Source organism: Electrona antarctica, assembly GCF_951216825.1.
Source record: "Electrona antarctica genome assembly, chromosome: 18".
Lineage (NCBI taxonomy): Eukaryota > Metazoa > Chordata > Actinopteri > Myctophiformes > Myctophidae > Electrona > Electrona antarctica.
Window position 1 is genome coordinate 28121479 of NC_136799.1, and position 23138 is coordinate 28144616.

The 23138-nt window shown below is 41.8% G+C and overlaps 2 protein-coding genes across 4 annotated transcripts; one reads left to right on the plus strand and one right to left on the minus strand.

Annotated features, from left to right (window-relative positions):
* The first annotated feature begins 105 nt into the window (after nt 1-105).
* On the plus strand, nt 106-15031 carry nemf (nuclear export mediator factor). 2 transcript variants are annotated; one of them, XM_079527877.1, is made up of 32 exons: nt 106-319; nt 589-657; nt 1152-1254; nt 1408-1533; nt 2576-2724; nt 2961-3028; nt 3151-3240; nt 3473-3546; nt 3740-3810; nt 3908-3983; nt 4175-4315; nt 5114-5322; nt 6440-6628; nt 6712-6775; nt 6867-6955; nt 7078-7181; nt 7324-7386; nt 8559-8671; nt 8795-8852; nt 9142-9200; nt 9294-9414; nt 11098-11365; nt 11633-11675; nt 11805-11854; nt 12158-12311; nt 12923-13000; nt 13146-13346; nt 13530-13565; nt 13800-13906; nt 14266-14309; nt 14578-14657; nt 14784-15031. In XM_079527877.1, exons 1-32 carry the CDS (start codon nt 261-263, stop codon nt 14859-14861), a joined length of 3234 nt encoding a protein of 1077 aa, XP_079384003.1. In that variant the 5' UTR covers nt 106-260; the 3' UTR covers nt 14862-15031. The 2 variants fall into 2 exon arrangements, with proteins under 2 accessions (XP_079384003.1, XP_079384002.1); XM_079527876.1 differs by having other exon boundaries at nt 3151-3239; nt 3469-3546.
* Nucleotides 14938-22635, minus strand: klhdc2 (kelch domain containing 2). 2 transcript variants are annotated; one of them, XM_079527887.1, is made up of 14 exons: nt 22492-22635; nt 20696-20974; nt 20478-20557; nt 20223-20340; nt 19902-20014; nt 18090-18174; nt 17877-17960; nt 17636-17716; nt 17091-17149; nt 16847-16956; nt 16690-16762; nt 16520-16607; nt 16366-16418; nt 14938-16268 (listed from the first exon to the last, which is right to left on the minus strand). In XM_079527887.1, the coding sequence occupies exons 2-14, from the start codon at nt 20957-20959 to the stop codon at nt 16148-16150; spliced, it is 1329 nt and encodes a 442-aa protein (XP_079384013.1). In that variant the 5' UTR covers nt 20960-20974; nt 22492-22635; the 3' UTR covers nt 14938-16147. The 2 variants fall into 2 exon arrangements, with proteins under 2 accessions (XP_079384013.1, XP_079384014.1); XM_079527888.1 differs by lacking the exon at nt 22492-22635 and adding an exon at nt 22153-22347.
* Between the last annotated feature and the right edge of the window lie 503 nt (nt 22636-23138).

Below are 23138 nucleotides of genomic sequence, written 5' to 3' on the forward strand. Positions count from 1 at the left end.
CCGAGTGTGTATGTGCGTTTGTACATGTGTGCGCGCGCGCGAGTACTTGCAAGTACGTGCCTGAACTGTGGCGTTCGCCAATATTTCCTTTTGTTTTGTCCCAGACCGGCTTCCCTACAAAAATGTATTTCCGCGCATGTGCGATGTGTTAGTGTGGCGTTCCCTTCCCTGCTGCAGCAGCAGCCTGTATTATTGCACTTTGACTGAAGATGCGCTGTCTTTAATATCTACATTAAACTGTAGCCGCCACTCAAGTCACTATGAAGACCAGATTTAATACGGTGGACATCAGGGCAGTCATTGCCGAGATCAATGCCAAGTAGGTGATCAATGTTGTCGGGAGTTGGATAGCTGTTAGCCTAGCCTTGGATCAAGACTATCATAGATGCATTTTATCGATTTTTATATCTGTCATAAAGACTCATGAATACGAAAGTAAAAGTCAGACTCGAAAAAATACATATATGACTTAATTACTGTGATAGTCTTGATCCAAGGATAGATGTCAAACTGTCATCTCATCTGCAATCATCAACATAAATAAACCCATTCATAATTCTGTCCACTGGCACTACACTCTCTTTACAGTTATCTTGGCATGAGAGTAAACAACGTCTATGACATCGACACTAAGACTTATCTCATCCGCCTGCAAAAGTAAGTGCTGTCTGTCTGCAAGTGCAACCTCTGAAATCTGCTTTGTTACACTTACAGTGAAACACGTTACAGTAAATGTTTTCATAACCTGTCAGCCAACAACACAAGTTAGTAAACATACAAGTTACCCTCCATGTGATCTAGGGCCTCTTCTATAGTCCAGTAAATAAAGGGAAAAAATCCACTCAGTTTGGACAAAATTGGATTATTTTGTTTCTCAACTGATTCTGACAGGACATTAGGTCTCCTAGCCAGGATAAAAAAATCTACCTTGATCTGCTCACTGCTAATACCCTAAATTTGCCTTAATCCAAGATGGCCCTATTGATAACCTATTATAAGCCAATATTTTCTAAATTTCATTACTGGCCCTTAACATTTACTACAATTACAATTACAAAACTACACTTATCAGCTATCAGTCAAACCTTTCTGTCCTATTATTATGAGTCCATAAACTATCAGAATAGATCATCCATATATTGTTTTTGCAGGCCTGACTTCAAAGCTATTCTCCTGGTCGAGTCGGGGCTTCGTATTCATTCCACAGACTTTGAATGGCCCAAAAATATGATGCCATCTGGCTTTGCCATGAAAGTATGTTTGGTTTTTGTCATACTATTATTGCCTGTTGACTGTTTGATCATCCACATTCCAAAAGTAGCACATTTTTCCATCTCACATTTGAACAACTAAAGTATGACATCGGTGATCACTGTACGGCCCTCACAATTGTTTTATTCTCTTTAGTGCCGGAAACATCTGAAATCAAGGCGGTTGACACATGTCAAACAGCTTGGAGTTGACAGAATCATTGACATCCAGTTTGGCTCAGATGAGGCTGCTTACCACTTGATCGTTGAACTTTATGACAGGGTAAGCATGAATGAAGGATCCAAAAGCCATTTAACTGTTTATTCAGTGATGTGGTGGTAAAGGAATGGATGGATGAATGATTTTCTGGTCAATAATAAAACAAACAAACACATGCATATAATACACTAAACACAATGCATACATTAGCTGAAAAATAAGAATCAAATTGAAATAAACAATATGTCCTGGGGGCTATTGTACATTATTAATGCATCCACTAAAGGTAATGCAAAACCTTCCTCAGGATCCTATACAAAGAAGATATACAGCATGAAAATAATGAACAACAAAATATGCAAACAATTCTATGGTCCGTCTATCCAACAGCTCCAAAACGACAACATAATATTTTAGGGAGTCACATTAACCACTTGACCCTATATCATCCTCATCATTTTTCGACCGTGGTCGAGATCAGGGATTTCACAATGCCACGCCAGACTTCCCGGTCCTTCATTGCCCATCCCCAGTTCCTGCTTACTGATGCATGTGTTCCTAGCGATGACATCAGGGAACGACAGTTTTCTACCTCCGGTCTGCTTTGAGGCAGAATTCCAGAGAAGAAGGGAAGATATTACCTCATGATCAGCTCTGTAGCAGTGGCCGGCAAACTGTTCTTCTGGATCGGACTAGTGAAGAAACACGGGGAAGGTTGCCGTATGTTAGAGGGGTCGATAAGTGTCATTATGAACCCTATAAACTTAGTTTCATGGGGTCCCCCAGGGCTCTATAATTGGTCACTGATGGAGATCTTTACGCTCATAACGTCTCATATTTAGGCGTTGTGAGCTTGTAGATCAGCTATTTTCGGTTTGCCCCAAAATAGAGGGTTTATGTGGTTCAATTAGGATTCATAACATGCAATCATAATCAATGAGGTTTGTATGCATTTCAATCAATCAATCAATCAACTTTATTTGTTTAGATATCGGTTAGATATCGGTATCCATTAAAAACACAGACAACATAAAACACTATACATACAAAAATGTATACATGGTTATACCTTTGTAAAAACACATGTGTATTGGTCCATATTCAGGGTAACATCATTCTCGCAGACTATGAGTATACCATCCTGAATCTACTGCGTTTCCGCACTGCTGATGAAAACGATGTGAAGATTGCGGTGAGAGAGAGATATCCAATTGAGAATGCCCGGCCCCATGAACCTCTCATCAGCTTGGAGAGGTAACCACAAAAACCCAGGACTGACATCTAATATATTCATCAATCATGTCATCAGTGTTTCCATCTACCTCGGGGGCAGCTTGTATTTTTCTGTCCATAATCATGGGTTGGATATGTCCTGAAGAATTAAAACTCCAGAAGAACCATGGCCTGTCCTGTTAAAGTTGTCATTGGGAGAGGTAATGAGAAATGTCATTGTTTTTATGTACTTTTTTTTCTTCTCCTTTGTCACATAGGCTCACTGAAATCCTCTCCAAAGCACAGAATGGAGAGCAAGTGAAAAAAGTCCTTAACCCTCACCTTCGTAAGTAGACAAGCAACCAGTTTTGTCAACAGTCAGAACTCTGAACATGTATAACAATCTCCTTATATCTGCAGTATCTTATGTGTAATGTATCAGACTCATATATTTCCCAATTCTGCCAGCCTGTGGAGCCACTCTGATAGAACACTGTTTGATGGAAGTGGGACTCTCGGGCAATGTCAAAGTTGACAGCCAAGTCGAAACTGCTCAAGGTACAGTTATGGTTGACATGGCATTGGCTGGCGCAACATTTTTGCAAAAAGTGTTAAAATAATAATGGTGATTGAATGATTGTCGTTGAGGTTTTGGTCCTCATAATTATTAACTTCAATTCAAGTCCTACTTGTTTTATAATCATTCATATTTATCATTTGTACATAAATTGTAAACTTAAGAGATCTTCAATGTAATGACTATTGTATGTATGTATTTATTTTTTTGTAGTTGCACCTAAAATCCTGGATGCCCTGCAGAGGGTTGAAAAGTATATGGAGGAAACGGAACATTTCAGTGGAAAAGTAAGAAACCCACTAGTCTTGAAGGAAAGTATAATGATACATTATGTGTAGGGTCATTGCTATAAACTATAAAGACATACTTTAAATAATCACCAACAAAATTATGTATAGTTGCAGCTTTACACATGTAAATACAGAATTTTGTTCATGAAAATTCTGTTCGTTCATGATTTTCTTTCATGTTTCATTCAAGGGTTACATCATTCAAAAGAGTGAGAAGAAGCCAAGCCTAGCCCCTGACAAACCCAGTGAAGAACTGCTCACGTAAACGCTATTTTGCATCTATTTCTCCTGCAAGATACAGACAAAACTTTCCTTTTATTTATATTATTCACTTTAAATTATTATTCTCTTTCTCTAGGTATGAGGAATTCCATCCATTCCTCTTTACCCAACATGCAGAGAGCCACTATGTGGAGTTTGATTCATTTAACAAGGTGAGTTTTGCATATTTGGACCCGTTTGTCTTGTTAGGGAAAGAATGTCTTTCTTTTATGTTTCTTAGATTGTATTGTCGGATTTACAATGAGATGGGTCGGATCCTGATGTAAACTATTCACTCATCTAATACATGTAATCACTCTCCATGAGAAAGTGACATGAAAGATAAAGTAGTACTTTCACCTAGGCGGTGGATGAGTTCTACTCTAAGATGGAGAGCCAGAAGATTGATATGAAGGCACTGCATCAGGAGAAACAGGCTATGAAGAAGCTGGACAATGTCAAGAAAGACCATGAACACAGGCTTGTAGCCCTGCACCAAGCGCAGGTTAGCACTGTCCATCCATTGTGAATAATGATGCTGTACTGTGCTAGTACAGCACAATTCAAAGGGTTCATTTGTACACTCAGTTAAATTAGGTATTAGCACTCAGGATTTTACAATGTAGATGGAAGTCTTCGTATGAATGAACCTAAATCAGTTAACCACTTAATCCCAGTATACTTTGTTTCGTGTTCTTAAGGTGTTTGCACACTGGTGTGTTTTCTCGGCCGAATATTGGAGCAAATTATGGAGGACGTAAAAGAAAACAATCACACATGTGTGAAGTGAGGGGCGCTCTTATCATCATACATCATCTCATTCCGGCCAATCAGAATTTGCGTCCTCCCCTTAGTCTTCAATGTTTTGAGTTACGCAATGTTTGTGTTTACACAAACACTCAAAATTGTCCATTCATTGTCAATGGCATTTAATTTTGTTTTTTGGGTTACGGGTTACACACACCAAAACTGGACATAGGAGGGGCTATAAAAAATTGACCTCACTAAATATCAATCACGTTTGCACACTGCCGCCAAATATTTCGTCTGTATAAAAAAAGAATTGGACCGGGGTCAATATTATCCGTTTTCCGCAGCTGTCTAGTGGGGTGTTGGTGACTAACAAGTGACAAGCTGACGGCTAGTGATATCCTACTACTTTCGGATCTGCAAAAGGCAGCGAAAAAATGCACAAGTGTGCAAGCACCCTTACTCTGCAAATGCCAGTCAACTGATTGAGTGTCTGTTGTCCTACTAAATGTATAAATAAGAAACCCTTTCTTTCTCTGTATCTGTTGTGCAGGAGGTGGACAGGGTCAAGGGTGAATTGGTGGAGATGAACCTGGCTGTGGTGGAGAGGGCTCTTCAAGTGGTCCGCAGTGCCCTGGCCAACCAGGTTGACTGGACTGAGATTGGCCAAATTGTCAAGGAGGCCCAGGCAGCTGGAGACCCTGTGGCCTGCGCCATCAAAGAACTAAAGCTGCAAACCAACCACCTCACCATGCTGCTGAAGTGAGAACATTATTGACGTGTCGTCTTAGTTAATGTACCATTGATCAGACACCCTACAGTATGTACAATACTTTCACATGATGAATAGAAAAAATCACACCCGTGTGAACTGAGTGGTGTAAGGTCTTATATAGACTGATCAGCTGTGGTCTGACGTAATGTCTGACCTAATGAAATCACACCTGTGTGAACTGGGTGACCATAGCAACCATGCTCATTTTTTTTGGTACGGACAGACAGACAGACAGACACGTAAACTAACAAAGCCAGTTGTAGGAGTGGTTTACACCACTCAAAAATATACTATCTACAAGCTCACAACGCATCGCAAGCTTGCAGATCTGCTATTTTTAGCCATTTTCGAATCTTTGAACATTTTCACCTATAAATGCATGCCCAAACTAGAAATGCACTCTGTCGAGGTGCCAACTTGCGCCTTGCACACAAGCAGAGCACGCAAGTACTGCTACTAACTAATAATATATACTATTACTATTACAATTGCTGTTCTAAATCCTTTAGACCCGTTGACCTTATACCAACCTTAAAATGTACCTTAGTTACGTCACCATCAACAGCCAATAAGTGACCACCATTCTTACCCTGACACACGTACTGTACATTCCCAGCCGATCACCAAACGTACCTTAGTTACGTCATCAAGAATGGTGGTCCCTTATTGGTCGGTGGACAACACCGACATACATACTTATTGGCCGGTGGACAACACCGACATACATGCATACCTATTGGCCGGTGGACGACATACATATATACTTATTGGCCGGTGGACAACACCGACATACATGCATACCTATTGGCCGGTGGACGACATACATATATACTTATTGGCCGGTGGACAACACCGACATACATGCATACCTATTGGCCGGTGGACGACATACATATATACTTATTGGCCGGTGGACAACACCGACATACATACCCAGCTGATCGCAGTACTTGCGTGCTCTACTTGTGCAAGTAAATAGCACAAGGATAGACAAGACATAGTTGTCTGTGCTCTCTTAGGACCAACTGTATGGGTTAGCAGTGACAGTTACAGTATGACACATTTATTGACCCTCAGTGACTGAAACTGCTTCTTTCTCTTCAGGAACCCATACATTTCAGAGGAAGACCAAGGGGAGGAAGAGGACGAGGAGGTGGCGGCTGAGGAGGAGGTGGTGCACAAAGGCAAAAGAAACAAGAATAAGGACAAAGGACAAAAGAACAAGCTGCAAAAGAACAAGCCCATGTTGGTGGATGTGGACCTCAGTTTGTCAGCTTATGCCAATGCCAAGAAGTAGGTGTGGGTGCCGACTGGTACAGAAAACAAAAATGTTGCAGGGCTAATAACTCAACACCACCCCCACTCTGTTGTTTCAGGTACTATGACCACAAACGGACCGCTGCAAAGAAAGAACAGAAGACCGTCGAGGCAGCACAGAAGGTGATAAGGCGCAGTCAATATAGTGTGCCCTTCCTAAACCTTAGCAGCTTTGATTCAAAATATGCTATTTATCACATTTCTGTCATTCAAGGCTTTCAAATCAGCAGAGAAAAAGACAAAGCAAACACTAAAGGAGGTGCAGACTGTGACCACTATTCAGAAGGCCAGGAAGGTCTATTGGTAAGATGCACGGTGGATTATCTTATATCAAACGAATACGAATATGTTCAGTTTTTCCCAATTTGCTTAAATATGTTGTCTTAATGACACACGACATCTCTTTGCTTCCTTCCTCTTTTGAGGTTTGAGAAGTTCTTGTGGTTCATTAGTTCAGAGAACTATTTGGTCATAGCAGGACGGGACCAGCAACAGAACGAGATGATTGTCAAGCGCTATCTCAGGGCAGGTAAGAGAGCCACCCTGTGTATAAACAGGCTGCATAAAGTACACTTACACACACACAAACAACTGGATGAGCCTCATTATAGTCTAGGTCTAGGACATGGCTAAGATATGTATGCACTTCATGGAAGTGTTTCTCTTGTTAGGTGATGTTTATGTTCATGCTGACCTCCATGGAGCAACAAGCTGTGTCATCAAAAACCCATCAGGTACAACCACTCTTTCACACACAATTGCATTTACTGGTAAGAAAATATCAAATATTCGCATTTGTATATTAACCACTTCATTCCTGGTGTCCCTATTTTTGCTAATGTGCAATTGACCCTTCACTAAGCCCCACCCACTCTACCCCACACAATATGTATATAAATAATCAATCATTTCAGTAGCAAGAGTTTAAAAATGTCTTCTAAATCTAGTCAACAAGGTCTGCAGTAGGCTATGCACTGGACAAATGTGCATGACATCATTTCAATAAACTCGAAATACGAGGAAATATTAGAGGGAGAAACAGTCAGTGTTTTTGTTGACTAAAACTAAGACGAAAAATGTTCGACGACTTTGTTTTTTCACTGACAAACTCAATGGAAACTAAATAAACTAAGCTACGATGACTAAAACTAAGACTAAATATATTGACAATTTCATCAACAGATAAAAACTAAAATGTTAGGAGGGGACTAGTGGATAATAGCCGATCTACAAGCTCACAACGCGCTGCGATGCGTTGTGAGCTTGTAGATCGGTACTTGTAGATTTGTAAAATCAGTCATTATGACGGCATCAAGGCCGACTTAGTCGACTAAATTAACTGTAGATTTAGTAGACTAAAATCGTATGATATTTAGTCAACTAAAACTAGACTAAAACCTGAAACATTCCACGTGACTAAAACTAAAATCAAAAATTGCTGCCAGAAACACTGGAAACCGTATCCAACTCAATCAACTTTAACGACCGCCCGACGGGAGTTTTCATGTAATGCACGGTAAGACTACGGTGATTAGTAACACCTGTGTGGTTCAGTCGTTAAGCTGTGTACAGTATGTGTTCAACAACACAGCCATGCCAAATAACATTGACAGCTATGATTTGAAAGCTTGCCCATCTTAGCAACGGTTGCTAAGCTATTTGGATTGGCTTTGGATAATCACTTTTAGGGTGGGGTTTAGCAAAGGGTCAATTGTTTCTCAAAATTAGTGGAAATGGCATATATACAAGTACAAGCTCACACTGTGTTGTGTGTTAAAAACTTGTAGATCGGCTATTTTCACTATTCATAATATAATATGACAAAGTATATAGGGCTTAAGTGGTTAAATCACTTTCCTCAAACACTTTTCCTTTGTACCTTGCCCACTCCTGTTCTCTCCCTCAGGCATTCCTATCCCTCCTCGTACCCTGACAGAGGCTGGCACTATGTCTGTGTGTTACAGTGCTGCCTGGGATGCCAAGATCGTCACCAGTGCCTGGTGGGTCTACCATCACCAGGTGAGTGAGTGAGTACCATTGTACTCCGCTAGCTAGTTCAAAGTGTGGGTGTGCTTATATTTGGAGTGAAAGAAGACTAAAGACTCAAAGAGTTGATGATGATTCTGTGCTTACTTGGGGCAGGTGTCCAAGACGGCTCCTACTGGAGAATACCTCACCACAGGAAGTTTCATGATCAGAGGTACAGTAGAAACCTATTGTCTCAAGACAGACATGTTAACAATTTTAAAATCCTATCACCTAACATTCTATACTTGGGAAGCTCTGAAGATGAGCAACTAAACAAAAAGCAGTCTAACGAATAACCAACATACATTGAGAATAAATGTGGATATGATTAAAAAGGCTTTATGACAGAACACATGACCTTTATGACAGAACACATGACCTTTATGACAGAACACATGACCTTTATGACAGAACACATGACCTTTATGACGGAACACATGACACATTTGACTCCTCATTAGGAAAGAAGAACTTCCTGCCACCTTCCTACTTGATGATGGGGTTCAGTTTTCTTTTTAAGGTAAATACAACATTCTGCAAGTATACTGCAATTCAATATTATTTTCCTGTATGTATTTTCAGTAATATATGTACTTGGTGTGCTGCTAAATAGGTAGACGAGGAGTCTGTGTTTAGGCACAAGGGGGAGAGGAAGGTGAAGACCATAGAGGAAGACATGGAACAGATCTCCTCCAGCACAGCCGAGCTTCTGGAGGAGGGAGAAGAGCTTATTGGTAATAAGACGCACATAAAATATCCTGATAATCCATTTGTCTATAACCCGTTTCAGCAATTTAGGGAGGTGGTTGGTAAATGAAAGCAGTTCACTTCACACAGATTTTTACATCTTCATGTCATACATGAGGACATTTGATTTATTCATTAGATCCCCATTAGCGTGCTGTACATGACAGCAGCTACTCTTCCTGGGGTCTCAAAACCATCAAGTATTTCATGTCATTACATACACTAGTGTTGTGCGGGCTGGCGTTTTTGCATAACCCGCCCGTCCCGTCCCGCACCAACCTGCCCCGCAAAACAATATATTAATCAACAACCCGACCGCCCCGTGACCCTGCAAAAACATAAAAACTATTAGCTATTAGAGAGAGAGAGAGAGAGGCATAGCCGCCGCCTATCTGTTTCGGAACGGTTCACTTCACTCAGCATCAGCGTAGCTCTCCACTCTAAATGAATGAATCTCTGCATGTTCTCATTTTAGTTTCGATTGTGCCGATACTTCGACTTCGTTGCGCGGCGGCGGTACCGCACACCCAAAATAGCTGCTCTACAAGCTCACAACGCGTCGCCTGCGAGCTTGTAGATCCTATAATTCTGTGTGCGCGCACTGTGCACGCCTGCGTCACGCGCTCAATTAAGAAAGATTTAACGCAGATGCGCTGATAACGCCGGCGAAGTTCAGACTCAGAGCCTCAGCAACACAACAATACAATACAACACAAAATATCACCTCATAGCATGTTTAATAGTAATACATATTTGATAGCTAGCTCAAAGTACAATTCAGTCTTCACATTGACATCAAAACAAATACCATATTATATCGGGATCTGTATATAGCTCATATCTCCTTTACATCTCCTGCGTGAACAAAAACAACTAAAACTCATATAGCCACTTTCAGTGGTCAATAAAATCGTTAATGAGTTCCATGCCACCATTGTTCAGGAATGTACTTAACTGTTCTTTGTTTAACATTTGTTCTACATGAAGGGAGCAGGAACCGACCCTCTGATGACTGCCTAGTAAAATAATTATGTGTATCTGAGAACAATGCAGGCACGTAGCGTGGATAAAATGATTGACTGGGCAAATTAGCATCTCCGGCCGATAGGTGAACGGTTTTGCCGACAAATGGAGGACCATTTAAAACAAAGGCGGCTTTCATGCTGTGGTTTGCTACTAAACAGAAATGTGCATGCACAAGGCCTGCCAAAGTAGGCTATCTTGTTGTTTTTCTCGTTTTTTGGCCCCCTCTCTTCGAAGTTAGACTGGGCAAGCTCTAAACTGACTGGGCCGCGTGGCCGAATGGACCCTACGCCGGTGGAACAATGATAAATTATTATAAATTATTGCTGGGGTTTTAGTTGTGATTATGTTTTTGACAAAACACGGTAATGAATAATCCAACCTCCTATATACACTTAACCACACTAGATCATTGTTCATTGTACTTACTACTTACTCTTGTTCAATATGGGCATTAAAGCACTGCTTTGTTTTAACTTTTGGGCCACCTGTAATCTGTTCAAATTACTTTCTGTTGTGTTGGACCAGATCACTGCACAATAATCTAAATATGATAACACTAATACTTGTACTAATTGTTTGGTTTGGTACTTAGGCAAGTATTTCCTACAATGTTTTATAGCACCAATACCTCTGTCCATTTGCAGGGGATGACAGCAGTAACGAGGGTGAGTGTGAAGAGCAGGGCGGAGGAGAGGACGGAGGGAAGGTGGAAAGGGAAGGAGAGGAGGGGGAAATTGCAAGCAAAGAGTTGTCTGTCGTTCCTGAGGAATCCACATCCGACACGGAGGTTACACCACCGGGGGAGAACGAAGATGAAGTAGATGCGGAGGAACAGCCAAACAGTGATGGAGAAAGTGCAGAGATCAGCTTTCCAGATACGACCATCTCCCTCTCTCACTTGCAGTCCAGCAGGTGATATTTTCAGCTTGGCATTAGCTCTTACATATGTACATATGTTGCTGCCAAACAAACACTTCCTGACTATTCATCAGTTGAGTTTTACATGAATCTGTACATTCATAGTTAAGCCTTACGAGTTAAGCCCACGAGTCACAATGCATTGCAGCAGATGTGATGCGTTGCGAGCTTGTAGCTCTTTTTCGACACAGTCTTGCGATGAGTATAAATCAGGCTTTAACCGTCACGGTATCTACTAATTTAAAATATATCTTTTTGCAGGACCTCACAGAATGCTGGGTTCAAAAAGGAAGTGACCACTCAGGTAATCGGTTACTACAGTCAACTGCACACAATGGTTGTCATTCATATAGCTTTACACTTTGAAGAAGCAAACATGCACTTTCCAAAGATCATACTTGTATCGTAATGTTATTTCTTCTCTCCCCTCCAGCCTGAAATAGACACTCAAGGGACAAAACACATCACTGCCAAACAGAGAAGGTGAGATAATGGAACAGAAACACAACACCCCAGCATGGCTTACATTGAAGCATAAAGTCTATTCTTCTCCAATGCCATTACAACAGTACACAACACCTACTGTAATGAGGTACTACACCACTTCCTGCTGCTGAGACAATTAGATGAGCTTAAGTAAAGTGGGAGAAATCCTTTCTCAGCTTATCGCAGAAAACAAATAGGGCCTCGTATCATTTAGCCACAGACCTCTCTCCATATCAGATCTGCTCAGTTAAGCTACAGTAATAGTCCATTTAACCTATTGGGGCATGTCTCTGTCCTCAGGGAGGATAAGAAGAAGAAGGAGAAACCAGGAGTTGCTGAGTGCCAGGCTGAAGCTGAGGGTATATCACAGGACTCGCCGACTGGCCCGTTAACCAACCAGGGAGCCCAGGGCGGGGAAGGACCCTCCCAGGATCCCCCCAAGAGAGGTCAGAAGGTAAGGGAGAGTTTTTTTTTTCTTCTTCTAGTTTGACAATGTTACACATTGCTAACACAGCATGTGTTGTTTGCCTGTGTAACATAAATGAGCTGCTGTATGTATCATGTGATACATTTTAATTACGTGATATTGTAGTATGAATTAGATTAAGATGATACCTTTGATGGAATACTGGACAACTCACCCCGGTGCTTGCCCGTTTTACCTCACGGAATTTCCCCCAGTGCTATTGGCTGTTTGTATTCTTTTTGGAAAAATATAAAAAGATACTGCTATGGAAAGGCTATATTATTTTACTTATATTGACCCTAATTTTTTTTTAGTATTATGTAAGGTTTTGCCCACTCAAATGGTACCTCGTCAGATAATCCCCACATAGCCTACAACAACCGCCGAACCGACTTCACTGTAGTAGCTTTTCATAAATTATATAAATTTGTACTTGGGCTGTCTGCTGTCTTGAAAGTTTATAGTTAGAGAAATTCAAAGTTCAGCCGTCTGCTGTCTAGCCTCTCCAACCCTCACTGGGGAAAATTTCGGGATGAAAACGGAAAAGGGGTGAGTTGTCCTGTTACCCCTTAGATCCACCTGTGTTTGGGTGATTCCAGAACAAACTGAAGAAGATGAAGGACAAGTATGGCGACCAAGATGAAGAGGACAGAGAGCTGATGATGAAGCTACTTGGGGTGAGGAGATCTTTCTATTTGACCACAATATGATCTGTAAATTCGTTTTTTTAATATCGCAGCCTGGATACAAAATGCATTCTGTTGAGCAAGGCACTACATCCTGATCACCATAAACTCTTCACCGTTGGTCCTCTTTTAACAGTCGGCCGGTTGCAAGGTGGAAAAGGAAAAGAAAGGGAAGAAGAAGGGGAAGGGGAAAGGGAGAGAAGAGCCTGCTAGGAAAGCCCCTCAGAAACCCCACAGCATGGAGGCTGCTGTGAGGAAGCCAGAGCGGACAGGGGAAGTAGAACACATGGAGGGACAGCCTGGAGAGGAGGGGGTTGGAGCTGAAAATGAGGACAAGGTAGGAGATGACCAGCGCTCCTGCTGCATGTCAAGTAGACCCACCCAGTACTGCAGATCTGACATATCACATGCCATTTGTTACATCACAAAACCAGCTGATGAGAGCAATGCTATCAATGTTCTGTCTGAGCCCACAAGATGCAGTTTGTCTATTCTAAATACCCAATGTCCTGTCTTTCAGGAAGATGATGTTGACCCGGATAACCCTGGAGCAGAGGTGCATAACATTATTTTACAGTGCAAACAATAGTTATAAACGCAGGGAGGCTAACGAAGACATATTTTATGTTTATAAATGTATTCTACACATGGTAGTTGTGTTTATTCAATTGATGGTACGTGTTATATCACATGGGATGTTACAAATGATTTTACTGAGAAGCAGAGTCGTGTTATTTGACCATTTTGTGGCAATATGTCATCTTCTCGTGGGCGTTTTGTGATTTCCCAGGAAGCAGAGAATCTGCTCACCTCTCTTACGGGCCAGCCTCATCCTGATGATGTGCTGCTGTTCTCTGTCCCGGTCTGTGCTCCGTACACCGCACTGTCCAATTACAAGTATGTGCAATACACTTACATACTCTACACCACACCACTGGTTCTCATTGTGGGGTCTTTGAGGGGGTTCCAGGGGGTACGCAACTCTAGATTATTGATACTTGGTGAAACAAATGGACCCTTACAGATCTGTAGCACCTAGTGAACAAACGGGACCCTTGTACATGCATTGTTAATGAGGATTGTATGTGTAGATTTGGGTCCCAGTCTCTCAAAGTAAATGGCCCAATACATATCGAACTGTGAGTCCTTGAAAATAAGACTTGAGATTCACTGCTCAACACCTTTTCCCCTGCAATAATAATGTTGTTAAAAAGCTAAACAAAGTGTAAAGGTCTAATGAGTTGTTTTGTTTTCAGACACAAGGTGAAACTGACACCAGGCGCTCAAAAGAAAGGCAAAGGTACGATGATAGTCTTATAAGCCTGATGTATGCTTTTACATTGTGACACTCTTTCTCTGCTGGTTATTTTGCTTTTAGTGATAACCACACTGCATTGGAAGATGCCAATGCATTATGGTATACCGTATTCAGCTTTTCAACAAACTGTATGAAGTCCTTATGATGGGGGATGTAAAACCACTGAACGTGTGCTAGTGGCCCCGAAATCAGTACAAAGAAATAATCTCAATGATAGTCTGATCCCAGTTTGTGACCGTTTACTTGGCAGCTGCTCGTACTGCAGTTTTCAGCTTCATGAAAGCAAGGGATTCTTCAGCAAGAGAAAAAGACCTATTCCGCAGTGTTAAGGTAAGCTAACACATCTCTAACTGAAAGATAATGAACTTGTACTTTTGATAAGCAGTGTGTAACTGATAATGAATTAAGTTCAGGATCTGTGCATAAGTGTTACCATGTTATCCTCTCGTGTTACAGGACACAGACCTGTCTAGAAACATGCCAGGTAAAGTCAAAGTGTCTGCACCAAACCTGCTCGCTGCCAAGAAGAAATAAGAGGGTTGAATACAGACCTGTCAAGTAGCCAATGTGCGATTTATTCATCGGGCAAACCAAGGAAGGAGACATTCTTTGTTGACTGTACCAATGCCTTTTATTTGATTAAATGACGAAGACTGTGCTAAGTCTTTGCAAATTGACTTCTAGTGCAGTAAATGCATTTTAAATCAGATGTCATTGATTTGTTTTTTTTAACACAAATTTGGTGTGCTCTACAGTACAAATACAAAAATTGTGCAAACAGTCTTATATTTCAGTGCAATGTGGTTCATCAGTGTACCTACACAAAGCTTGTATGTTGTGATAAATGGAATGGAAATGCTACAGAAACCACATTAACAAAAGCACCTCACTCAACACAAATTACAATATATACAAAAAGGTACTTCTTAGTCATCGGTAAGTAAGTACAGAACCTCTCACTGTCCAATGAGTTTTCTATTGAGAAAATTCACAGAACGAAAAGAGTCAAGCACTGAAATAGTTTGTTAAAAACAAAGTCAGTATTAGGTCCATCCAATCCTGGGAAGGACGAGTTTCATCTGCTGATCAAGAAGCTGCAGAATTTAAGCTTTATCTCAGTGGCCCGGTTTGATGCTTTATCAATACTGGAGCCACAATATAAAGACCAATTTCCACAATTCAGAACAGCAGCTGGCAGTAGGGACAGACGCACAGTTCAATTAGAATGGACTGTGTGCAAAAAAAATAAAAAGCTTTACAATTTTGTACTAAAATGTGTGGCGCAGGGATAAAAGTTCCTGCCCACCACTTGGAGACTAGAAGTCCTCCATGGTAAATTTGGAGAAAAAGAAAAGGACCAGCATTGCTTCCAATACTTCAACCTGTGTGTTTGTTAGATTTCAGGAAAACGTAGTCGTACCTGTAGAACAGAGGGTTGGCTAAATCACATACAAGCCTGAGCACTGGCTACTGAAGTCCACTGAAACCTTAGGTCTAAGGGTGACTGATTGACATCCGCTAGTTTGAAAATCTTTGTGCAACTTAGCGGCAGTACAAAAATTTACATTGCCACAGCTGTGGCAGTAAGCTATCACATTGTTGCATGCATATAGCACTGTCTTCCTCTGAACACCACCTATAACTTTCAGCCTCTCACTCACAAATATTATCCTGCTATCCTTGGCAGCAGTCTGATGGCTTTAGGCTAATTTACGCTTAGGTGACCAAGTGTGTGACATGTCACTCAACAAATGTATTTTTTTTACTGAAAGTGTTGACACGAGTACGCTGAAGCATAAATAAGCCATTCTTCTCCTGACTTAAGATCCCAGTGTGTTGCCGTTCATTCTCTGTTGGAGGCTGTGGAGAAGGTGTTTAGGCAAGTAGTTCCAGGAACTAGATAGACGATCTCTGTGTTTGAGTGCTGCTTCCATACAGAACCTGATAACAAGAAATGGTATTGGGAGTCAGAACCTTTTGAGAATGTAAAATCTAATGCCACTAATGCATTTACAGTACACCTGCAGCAAGTACTCACCGGACTAATGATTTGGGTTGAACACTGAAAGCAAGCAACTCATTGCTGTGGGCCTGTAGGACAAAAAAAAAGAAGATTAGGGAAGCAAACACTGTACCCTACTGAAGAAAGATATGATTTTTGTATTTGCTTTTAATTATAATGTGCAACTCACAGCTGTATGGTGAGATAACAGGTTGTTGGCACAACCACCAAAGACAAACACCTCCCCATCTGAACCAGGACATGCTGTGTGCCACAACCTGAAGCATAGAAAATGTAATTAGCAAAAGTTATACCAAGCAGGCAAGCACACAAATGCGTTTAATACAAAAATAGAATTACCTGGGGCTTGTTGTGTGACTGTGGTTGAATGGCTTCCACTCATTCGTACTCACACAGTACAGCCAAGCGTCACCTTTAAGACAGTGGAATGTAACAGTTTACAAGCAGTGTGGGCTATAAACTAAAAATCTGCCACTTTAATTAGCCTTGGACTCACTCAACGTCTCTCTGCCTGTGGTGAAGCCTCCAAAGAGGAAGATATAGTCTGAAGACACAGGGGTGAATGAGTGCCAAGATCGTCCCGCTGGACCATTCTGGGGAACACTCCTGCAAGGAGTCAGAACAGAGGCTTGGAATTAGGGTTAGTGGAAAGGGTGATAGTAAGGCATGTTCAAAAAGGACACTTAAAGACAGAGTTAAAGTTCTAGAATTGCTAATAGACTGATGCAAGTAACACTTACATTTCATGCCACTCCCATGTGTCCATATCAATGTAGTACAGGTCGTTTAGTCTGAAGTCCTATGGATAGAATAACAAGATCTTTTGAGTGATGCTCTTAATTTTGTGGTGGGTAGAATAAGGAAGCCAGCTGCTTTGTAATGGTTTCTTGAACCATCTCATTCTCAAATAACCGATGTGGGCCTAAACAGGTTGTGTTGGAGCCATTAGGATGGATATTGCACCCACATTTTCAGTATTATTATTGAACACTTGGTGGCAGGTTTGAGTGACAGCACTGGGTGTGTATTTAGAGGGTCACACAGTGATGGGCTAGACACAGGCAAAGGGGAGCTCACACCGTTCCTACCAGCAGATACAGGAGAACAGAATTTCTACACAAATATGCATGGTATGTTTATTTCAACTGCACAACTTCATTAAAAAAAAATCTGCTACTGTTCTCTGTGTCTACTGCATAGGATCACTCCCACCATACATGTGAGGTAACGGGCCAAAGACAATAGGACATTGGAAGGTGAAAATTGGCCGTTACCAAGTATTTACCTTATATCGTCCTCCAAACACATATCCTCTGTTGCCCACTGAAGCACATGCATGGGCAGCTCTCGGGGATGGAGTGTTCCCCTACATGAGAAAATTGTGTTTCAATTAGATTTATAATTCCACTTTTCCAATTGCATCATAAGATACCCATTCATGTGACCATGGAAATAATTTGATTATTAAAGCTTTTGTCTCACTTCATAGATGAAAATTTGAATTTGTGAACAGGTGTTAGCTGTACCTTGGTAATGGGCTGGCTCCATGTACCACTCTCTAGGTCTAAGAGGTGAAGATGGTTGTTCCATCCACGCCTAGGGCTGTCCCACTGTAGTGGAACACATACAAAATCAACTTCATTTTACAATTCATCATTGTGTCCATGTATTTAATGAAATTCTAAATATAACAAATTATGTTTCAGTTCAAAATATGACGAGTATATTTGTTAACGCACCACAAATGAGGATGTCTCGTCAAATTCAAATATGCCCCGATAAGCTCCTTGTGCAGCATAGCCATAGCCCCCGAAGAATATTAACCTGACACATGAAAATGACAAATGTGAGGGGGAAAAATGGCTTTATTATTTATTATAAAGAACAGCCGCCAGCAGCACCTGCTCCCTCCCCATACTGTGCAGGAAATCCCAGAATGACTACCATTTTTGCTCCCCCAGTCAGTTCCTTCCTTGTTCAAAGTAAACTGCATGCCTGTCCAGACATAACGCACTGTTGTAATTGCATCCACACAACTGTCATAATTACTGTAGTTTGCATTTGCATGAAATACCATCTTATTGCGCCACATTTCAGTGATGCAAATTACATCACATTTAGGCCACTCCCCTTTCCACCGAACGCGCACATAGCGCAGCAGTACAGTACGGTACAGTAAGGCCGGTCGAATTCTAGTCTATTTAAGTGTGAAAGGAGCTCCCCACACTAGCGCTGAATCCTAACACAATATTAGTAATCCTTTAGTTCCTTTCTGCTGTTCTACATACTGCAGGTGAAGAAATCACAGATTGAGGATTTAACGTTTGCTTTTATATGAAATAGCCAAGGCTATTATGATTTAATGGAAGATGCTTCTGAGCATATTGCTAATTTGACAACTTCAAATGCCAAGAAAAAAGAAATGTCTGCAACACATTGAGAGCTTGTAGATGGGCTATTCTCACTGTGCAACAATGCTTCAATAGAACACATGCTGGCTGCTATGGAATTCAAATGACTGAAAACTTTAAGCCAATCAGCAGCAGCTTCTAGCAACTTCTAGCAGCAGCTTCTAGCTTCTAGCTGCTGCCGATTGGCCAGGCCGTTTTGTGGCCGGGCATCAAGTCCATAGACATATATACATAGACGCCTCATTTGCCGCTGCAGTTCATTGGAGCGACGTGTATCCCAATGAAGGCGGAAGTGCAGTGCTGAAGGCTTTTCTTTTTTTTTAACAAATCTTTATAACAGTCATGACAATATACATTACAAAACAAGACAAACAAACAAACACAAACAACAAAGTTATTAACAATACAACATCAGAGCCAGGGGGGATTAGATTACTAACAGAAAACATTAAAGAGTGAACACAAAGCAACAGTTCTCCGCAGCTTTCTTATTTAGAAGTGCTGAGGCATTTGCTGAAGGCGACTGCGTCGCTGCCCTAGTGACGTCACTCACGTGACTCCTCCATGTCTCTCGCTGTCACTCAAGTGACTACTGGCCAATCACAGCGCGTCTTTTCCGGGACTTATGTTACGCACGCGGAAGCTTGTAAGCTTCCGCTTTGCTTCCGCTAATGCTTTGCAAGGAATGTCGGGAAAATTGTGCCTTCAATGGTGACACACGCCTCAGAGCCGGAAGGGGCGTCTATGTATATATGTCTATGATCAAGTCTGCCTGAGAGTTCCCAGATGGGAGCAGGAGGGGGGAACCCAGTGTACTCTCTGCTGCCCCATCTGGCGGAGTCAGGTTACATCTCAGGTCCACTGGCAGGCTATTTTAAGAACTTGACACTTGAAAAGCAACTTTGCATCCTGAAATATCTCATAGGTTCAATTATAAGCCTGACCGGTATAGACAATGAATGCAGTAAGCTAAGAACAGAAGTGAATAGTCTTGTTCTAGTCAAGACCCTAGCACCACTGGTCTGAATAAGCTGTTGTCACCTTTAACAAATCTCTTAGTTCATGTCTACATAAAAACAGACAAAACAAAACATAGTTATACTGTGCGTTAACTCTATTTTCATTCCCCTAATCTCTCACCTATTTCGCTGGACCCAGCATCCAAGTTTGTCTTTACAGGATGGAGGGAGTCCCTTCAGATCCCTCATTTCCTCCCAGACTAGGGAGGCAGCTCTCAGGTTCAGACGATAGATCTATGTAACACAGTACAGATCAGATGATAAAACCTGTATATAAACAGCAAACTCACATTTGCATTCTAATTAGCTAGTACGTTTTGTTTTTAAATTCCGTATTCACATTTTGCTCTTACTTCATCATACTCAGGGGTAGGGGGTTTCCATTCCAACCACACAAGCTAAATTGCTGCTGCGCAATTATGGTCGATTATATAAACTTTACCCGGTTTGTGTTTCCTCTGGCGTGATGTCCCCCAAAGAGATACAGCACTCCATCTAAACACACTGCACAGCTGCCAGACATGGACGTATGCAGAGCTCCAACACTTAAATGCTTTGTCCTGTAAAATGTAAATATATATGGATAATCAGCTTCCATGCACATTAATTGAATATATTGAATATTAATTGAACTAATTATGTTTAATGTGTGTGCTAGTTGCTATTATTCTGTCAACGGAAGTATGAATATTATTACCATACTCCAGTCTCCATATTGTATGCCCAGATCTCATTTCTTGGCAAGTATAAGTCGAGGAATCCAAGGGATTGCGCATTCTTGATGATTTAGGGAAATAAAACATTGTTCAGATAATTAAATGATGAATACATGAAGTCAAACTGCCGCCTATAGTGTATCCTACTGAATAAGTAATGCAACTCTTGAGGACATAATGTGATTTAACTGATCCGTACCTTGTAACCACCCCAGACATACATGTGATTCCCATCAGCCACTGCAACATGACCACTGCGTTCTGCAGGGTAGTCAAGCTCATAAGTCTCAGACTCCGTATCGATTGGCTGGTTATCCTCCACCTCTTCCTCATCTTCTTCCTCATCATCTTCTTCCTCCTCATCAGCTATCAAGTCATTGAAGTCAAATATGTCTTCCACACTATCACTCTCACTCTCGTCATCACCTTCCCCAGCTGCAGCAAGGTCTCCGATGTCCTCCATCTCTGCCACGGTTAGCTACATGGGAACAGAGGATTAAAGCAGTGGTTCTCAACCTGTGGGTCGGGACCACCAGGGGGATCCCCACATGCAATCTTTGGGCGACAGCAGACTGCTGGCCGAATTACTGGTGGCAGCAGGGGCAGTGTCTTTTTGAGGGGTGCCGCGCTAGCTAACCCTTCCAGCTTCAGTGCCCAGGCCAGGGGCCCTCAAGGTGTTAATCCGGCCCTGCATATATGGAGCATGTCACAAGGCGTGACGGACGGACTGACACATTTTCATAGTAAACTGCGATCAACGGTCGCCAAAAATGATAGCGTTATCTGGGGTAATGTCAGGACCCCGAAGTAGGTAATAAATTAGCCCTAGAATGACTGTTACATACAGTTGGTACAGTATTCCACATAACAGAGCCATAGAACAGTGTCCTTGACTTGCGGTTGCAGCGGCAGAACGGCGGCATAAATGTGACAAATGCTCCGTTTGGACTCACCCATTAAATAATTCCAAAAGACGAGATATGAGATATTGTCATCTAGTTTCACATCCATGTGAAAGTTCTGGCACAAAACGTGTATTTAGTCAAATATCTCCACTTTTTCACAAGCTGCACCCGGACAGCATTCTCTCCGAGCGAGGGGCCCGGAATGATCGATGGACTGAATTTACCAACAATGCCTGTTGATTACCACAAACGTCATCACAAATTGACCAGGGAAGCACAAATGTTTGGGGCACATAATTGGCAGGTAGTGTGATTAATTACCCAGCACCTGCCAATTGTGCCCCAAACTTTTGCGTTTCCCTGGTCAATTGGTGATGATGACGTTTGTGATGATCAGAGGAGATTTGGATTAATTCAGTCCAGCTGTCATTCCGGACCCTCGCCTGGAGAGAAAGCCGTCCGGGTGGTGCAGCTGAAAAAGTGGAGATATTTGACTAAATACACGTTGTGCCAAAACTTTAACATGAATGTGAAACTAGGACAATATCTCACTCCACGTCTTTGGAATTATTTAATGGGCGAGTACAAACGGAGCATGTATCACATTTATGCCGCCGTTCTGCCGCTGCAACCGCAAGTCAAGGACACTGTTCTATGGCTCTGTTATGTGGAATACTGTACCAACTGTATGTAACAGACATTCTAGGGCTAGTAATAAATGGGAACCTTTTCAGTCAAGTTAAGAGCTCACCTGAAAGACACTGGAGGGTTCACATTTTCGATTTTGCGAAGTTTGACGTAAAGAAACAATTCGCCTATAATGTCGCGGGCCGCCGTGTTTAAAGAATTTTAGCTAACTAATGAAGCTCAAATAATTAGCCCGGATCGATCAACATACTCGCTAACTCACAACAGCTCAGCTGTTCGCTCATCATGGCTCATGCCCTCACCACACAGCATGTTTTTGTTAGGCTGAATTGTGTATTTATCTTATGTATTACATCAACATAGTTATGTCACTACCATCGCCACGAAACAACAGTACATCTAAAACTGGTAATATTTGTTCGTGTCTATATTTAGGCCTTACCTTTTTATTATGTTTGCTATGCTGCAGATTTCTAACGCGCTACGTCGCTAGATGTCCATCCAGGGGCCTGGCAGGCCGGATGTTGTTGACTTATAACATCCGCCATTTGTGTGTGTCAAAATAATGGACCGGGTGGCTCAGAGGCGACCATAGATATATCTATGGAGGCGACGACTCCGTTCAATTCATGGGGCCAAGGGCCAGTCCAATGGCGGCTCTTCTACATAGACTACGATCCCTTTATTTTAGATTGATTTCGAGTAATACATTTACAACATAAACATTACAGAGACTTGTTACTGTACAATACTTTAAAACAGTTGGCATGTTGCACACTAAAATAGCTCTTATTTGCGCCGCCCTCGTTGAAAACAAAACATGTATTTCAAACTCCAGCTTGTCCCAGTTCAGGCTGCACGAACAGCGCTCGAGCGCTCAGTTTTCTGCCCCCTCAATGTCGTAACTCTGTCTTACTCCATGGATCTGTTACGGAAACAAATATCGCGACCGGGTGGCCTGGGGGTACAACTATTTCTGCAGTGCCGCGACACACAGGGGGCGTGCTGATTTTCGGGGGGCCTGTTTTTGGGGGTTTCCCTTGAATAAGACAAACATTAAAAGTCCATACACTTAGCTGCCACATGGCA